Genomic DNA, 5,593 nt, shown 5'->3' on the forward strand with positions numbered 1-5,593 from the left:
GTTTGTTCAGTTCGGCGTCTCGGAGGCGAAGTGTTGGAGTGGCGAACGAGGTGAAGTCTTGAGTTTGGATAGGGGAGTGTCCCGAACTGCCATGAAGCGGGCCAGTTCGGGTCACTGCCTTGTGTGGCTCGGGGCCTAAGGGAGAGTTCGGGCTCCTCGTAGGGAGGTCGGGCTCCTCATAGGGAGTTCGAGCTCTTAGTAGGGAGGTCGGGCTCCTCGTAGGGAGGTCGGGCTCCTCGTAAGGAATTCAGCCTCCTAATAGGGAGTTCGGACTGCTGGTTTCTTCCCTTTGGTGCTTGCGCCCTGGGTGCGCTGTTGTGCTGAGCTGCTTGCCTTTGCCACGTGTTGACTGATTATGAAATCGGGCCAAATCTTCCTTCATCAAGAGAGATTGCCGGATTTCCAGACCCCGGAGTCTAAAGGCTAGAAGCTGCAAAGTAGTGGAACTGGAAGCGATTGCCCAAGCCCATGGCGGGGCCGGGGGTGTTGTTTCCCGTAGCGATGAGGACGGCATGGTGATGATAAAGATTCTGGTTAGGAAGAAGGAGCTGAAGCATATGGTGGCAATGATGGGAGGTGTCAGTGTCACTAATGCCGGTACCGCCCATCAAACACCATCTTCGCCGCCTTCATTGACGTCGGTATTATTATCATCGTCGCCGGAACAATGCCTAAACGTTATTATGCGGAGAAGGCATTTCAAGAGACCCGATCGTAGTAAGGGAAGCCGCAGTCCGTGGAGGCCTGTCCTCCAGAGCATCCCTGAGGAGCTATTATGACCTATTTCTGTCTTTGTTCAGTTCATCGTGAAATTTGGGCTTTTCAATTTCGATACCATTTTTGCAGCTACGAGTCTCAGACCATGAATATGAATATTTCAAATGGATATCAAATCAAATCTTTTCTTTTTCTCCCTTGATCAGTTTAGTGCCATTTTTAAAAGGGAGTTGTAAATGTGTAAAGTGCTGTCCCATCTTGTGTAAGACGAGGGCCGAATCATTTAAGTATTATGGACGTCATCGTCATGCAAGGAGAACGGGCCTGAGCCAATTGTAATTGTAACTTTGTAAGTTTTCGGTCCACCAATTCAACCATCTGATCCAAGTCAACTGCCACATGGGAGATTATCGGGTTGTTGATGGGCTGAGCCCACAAGCCTAGGCTGCTATTTGATAGCGGGGCCTTAGTTGTAAGTTCGCTCCTAATCCTATCATGGCATGGTCCAACAAAAGTTCGAACACCTACACCTACCTACCTATTGGTTATTGATTCCTATGGGGCGTTCTTTTCTTTTTGATTTAGAAAGGGAGAAAGTTGGTTAAAAGGATTTTGGTTTTTGGTGATAAAAAATTTTATATTCTTTTTTTAGTTTTATGTGGAGATCAGGAAAATTTTATTTTTTTAGGTATTACTTATCCAAGAAATTGATATTCATTTCTCTGGTGGATAAATAAATTTCTCACATATGGGAAAAGTTATCAACACTTGAATGGAACAAAAATGACCATTTCAATAATAAATTTCTATGGCTAAAATAACCATTGCTTTATTTACCTAAGAAATAAAAGAACATGGGTAAATGCATTTACCTAGGTAAGAGTTTCCAAGAAAAACTTAGGTAAATTACATTTATCTAGATAAATAACTTACAGAAAAGCAAATAAAACTTTAAAAATCTAAATTCTAAATTCTAAATAAAACTTTAAACCCCAACCTTATACCCTAAAACCTAAAAATCCTAAACCCCGCCAGCAATCCTTAAATCCTTAAAACCTGTTTGATTTGAAAGAAAAGGTAGGGACACCTCCCTACATTTCCTTGAATCCTCCGACCGAACTCAGAGTCACAGTCACATCCTACCAAGGGTGCAGAAAATTAAAGTGAAACATGAACTTATGTTTAAAATTATACATGGAAATCTTATTTTATCGAAGGTGCCCAGACGAGTGGTGCTACTGGAGTTTTCTTTCGCAGGATGCCAAGCCAAACAATTTGACGGTTTGACGACCAGGTCAAGTTCATTGACAGCCAATGAGCCAAATATAATTTTTTAATAGGGATTAAGAGCGCATATTAGTGGATTCCACCTAGAACTAGAAAGGCTACAACAGAAAGATTGATGATCCTTCCTAGATCCTACCAAGCCATCTTCGGGGCTCAATCTAATATTTCATCTGCTAAACTTCTACCAATCAAATGGTTTCCAGTTTCGACTTCCCACGCACTCCTCCTCCATTCACTCAAAACACTTTCTTTGTAAATAGACTGTGCCTACGGGTCAAACAGATAAACATAAATGGGCTTCATGTAGCCCAATTTATCTGCATTGTTCATGAAATCCAGGGGCATGATATCTTTTAGCCCCATTTGTTGAGGATCTATAGTCACTCGTTAAACAAACAACAACATTATTGCTTTCGACTTTGAACTTATTTCAGGGAATTGGGAATTGTTTCAATAAAGGCCATAAAGGCCGCAATAATATAAAATAGCCAAAATTGGATAAATCTAATGGAAGAACATGATCAACTATGCTATAGCTGCAGCCTGCGGGGAACCAGGCACTCAAACGTGCAGCGCCACCCAGGTCAAGATTCAGTCAAATGGGTTAGTCCACGTTTAGGCAGAAAAACCTTTAAAAAAAAAAAGCAAAAACCGCCTAGATGAATGATTTTTGATTAAGTCAATATTTTTTCTTTTACAACTTTCAGATTTGGAGTTAATTTAGACCAAAATTAACACTAGATATAGGGCTGTCAACAGATCTTGTCCAGGTAGAACGGGAACCAACCCGACAAGAAATACAATGGACCCAGAACTGAATCAGACCCGTAATTTTAGACCCAGAAACAAATCAAATGATTATTAGGGCAATTGGGTCTGACCCGATAGACCCAATTATAATAAACCTACCCAAAATTATATCTATAGCTTGAGTCGAGTTTAAATCAGTTCAAAACTAGATATAATCAATTCCAAACCAATAATAATGGAAGCAATATATCAAGAACCAGAACCGGTTCATTTGATTAAATTTTATCAGACCCATTGGGTCGGACCTGACCCATTTACAGCCCTAATTGAATAACAATTCAAAGGATTCAACGGCCCATATCAACAATAGTTTGCAAAACATTGTTTTAACTATATATGGGAAAAGCCGATAATGGGTCAAATATTTAGTGACCTTACCAATTGCCAGTCATGGTTAGGAATGGGTAGCTGGAGCGTCACACCACACCAAGTATTATAAGAACTTGTAATTGTTTAATTTGCTTAACCCATTTGCAAATTGCAACTGGCTCTTAAGTTTTAAATAAATATACAAATACACCCTTCCATTGATTACCAATTTACCATGCAATGCAATGAAATCATGAAGATATTAAAATTATAATTATGGCTTTGTCATGAAGTACATAGTAAACACTGTTATTTTCTTTTTATATTGTCTGAATATAGTATCGTTGCTTAGGAGATTGAATTTTAAGTCCAAATTTGCCCTTAATTAGCCTTTATAAAATAGATGGATTTCATCCTCACAAAAATTGTCCTTATAACATCCTCGCAATAATTGTAGCCGGAACATTTCTGTATTTATAGGTTTTCATTCATTACACGGTTGACGTGTTATGGGGATGGAATTGGGATTCTTTATGGAACTATTTAAAAAAAGTGAATCCCCCCTTTTTTTTCAAGGGGGCATATTTCATAAATTTTTATCCTAATATAGTTTTTTCATTGGAAAAAAACAAGATTTTAAAAACTTTAAAACATTATATGAGCATTTTTTGTCAAGACAATTAAGGAAGGGGAGGGTGCATTTACATATTTTTCTGAAACATGACACTGAGTTTTTGGTGGAAGTCAAATATAGGGGAGGTTTTAAGTATTTGTTGGAAAGAGGAGGTTTAAGTAATTTCATAATTAAACAAAATAAAAGACTATTTTTTTTAGATTCCAACAACAAAATTGGCATACTTGATATGGTTTTGGGATTAATCCAAGCTTACCTAACAAAAGGAGGTGGGTAATGGAAATATATAAAATAAATGAGGTTAACGTCAACTACAATTAAGGTGGCTGTTATATTCAAATACTTGTTGGATCAAGCACTTCATCTCAAAGCAAATCGTAGTTAAACAAACGGAAAAATAAAGCACTTAAATATGGAATGAAGTAGTAATGTTAGGTGACTACAATCTTTTTTTTTTTTTTTTTTTTGTTTCGCTAGTTACTACAATCGTATTACTTCTCACCAAATCCAAATTTGTTCAGAACCTTTCAACTGTCAAAGGATCGAAAAACAGATGTTAAAAGAATGAAAAAAAGGGAGGGGGGAAGACCGGATCCTCCATCAAGTTGGTTTTCCCATGCTATTCAGTTGAAGAGGTGTAGGGGGAGCGACGGTTCTTCTCTTCCATAGATTAATTTCTTTCTTTGGCTCCAAAGCCACATCTCCACCACCTACCAATATTGGTGCCGAGTGAGAGATAATGATTTCATCTTCTTCATCACTCTCATCCTTCTGTTTGTCGGGGTGGTTCGACAACACATGATCCCTCCAGTCAAAATTGGCAAATGCATTGCGACCACTTGAAAACCGCTTCATCTGACTCAGAGAAGGTGTTTTATCCGCAACTGGTGGCTTCATAACAGAAACAATGGCTTTCTTACCAGTTCTAACACCACGAAATATATTACGAATTGCGGAAGACGGCTTCTTTTTCACCTCCGGCGGAGATGACGACGTAGAACTAGAGCCTTGGGGAGGAGGCGGTGCCACACGCTTCGATTTGGATCTGGGTATCTTCTTCTTCTTCTTCTTGAGCTTAATTTGGCCGATGCATGACACCTTGGGCGATGTGGGTTCCTGTGCGTCGAAGCGGCCACTGTTCGACTTGGTTCGAGCTTCCACAGGAATTATAGAAATGATAGGACCCGAAAAAGCTTTGCCGTTATTGAGCTTGAATTTGCTTGAGTTGTCTGATCTCTTGTCACGGCCTGGGCTGAGAGGTGGGTTTTGAAAGGTAACCGCGGTGGCTTTTGGTAGAAAGGATAGGAGCCGGCTCATTGATTTTGCTGGTTTCTCCATCCAACAACCACTGCTCCGATCAGTCGTCGGTTTTCTTGGATGAGCTCTCCCTATATATAAACAAGAGTTGAAAGAGAAATCGATTCTTTATATAAAAATGAAAGGTAACCAATGGAACATAAAATGGGTTGTGTAATGGACCTTTTCAAGAGATGTGATACATTCGTTGCTTGAGAGAGATGATCAGATGAAGGATGTGTTGGTCAAAGGAAATGACTACGCCAACCTTTTCTGCCCACTATAATTTAATATTTGGTGGTTACTAATTCCAACTTTCATGTTATTTTTTAATTCCGAACAGGATAACAATTATAATTCGTGTAATAAAAACATTTAGCCACGTGGAGGGATGCATGACAATCCGGACCGTCCATCGAATTGGGGTTCCTATCTGAACTAAATTATCTATTCATATCTCTCAGTCCACATCATCTGTATATTCCTACCAAAAAAATCTTTATACTTTTTTTCCATTTTTGGCATAGAAAAAAGTAGCTA

At 39.3% G+C, this 5,593-nt stretch overlaps 1 protein-coding gene across 1 annotated transcript; it reads right to left on the minus strand.

Annotated features, from left to right (window-relative positions):
• Positions 1–4,056: 4,056 nt before the first annotated feature.
• Positions 4,057–5,297, minus strand: LOC104603675 (uncharacterized protein At1g76070). Its single transcript, XM_010267757.3, has one exon. It carries the CDS (start codon positions 5,093–5,095, stop codon positions 4,358–4,360), a length of 738 nt encoding a protein of 245 aa, XP_010266059.1. The 5' UTR covers positions 5,096–5,297; the 3' UTR covers positions 4,057–4,357.
• Between the last annotated feature and the right edge of the window lie 296 nt (positions 5,298–5,593).

Source organism: Nelumbo nucifera, chromosome 5 (genome assembly GCF_055504915.1).
Source record: "Nelumbo nucifera cultivar China Antique chromosome 5, China Antique-T2T, whole genome shotgun sequence".
NCBI classification, from domain to species: Eukaryota; Viridiplantae; Streptophyta; class Magnoliopsida; order Proteales; family Nelumbonaceae; genus Nelumbo; species Nelumbo nucifera.

Bases quoted from the DNA above. Each gene is read 5' to 3' on its own strand.
- LOC104603675 (XM_010267757.3), bottom strand. From the start codon at position 5,095: ATGGAGAAACCAGCAAAATCAATGAGCCGGCTCCTATCCTTTCTACCA.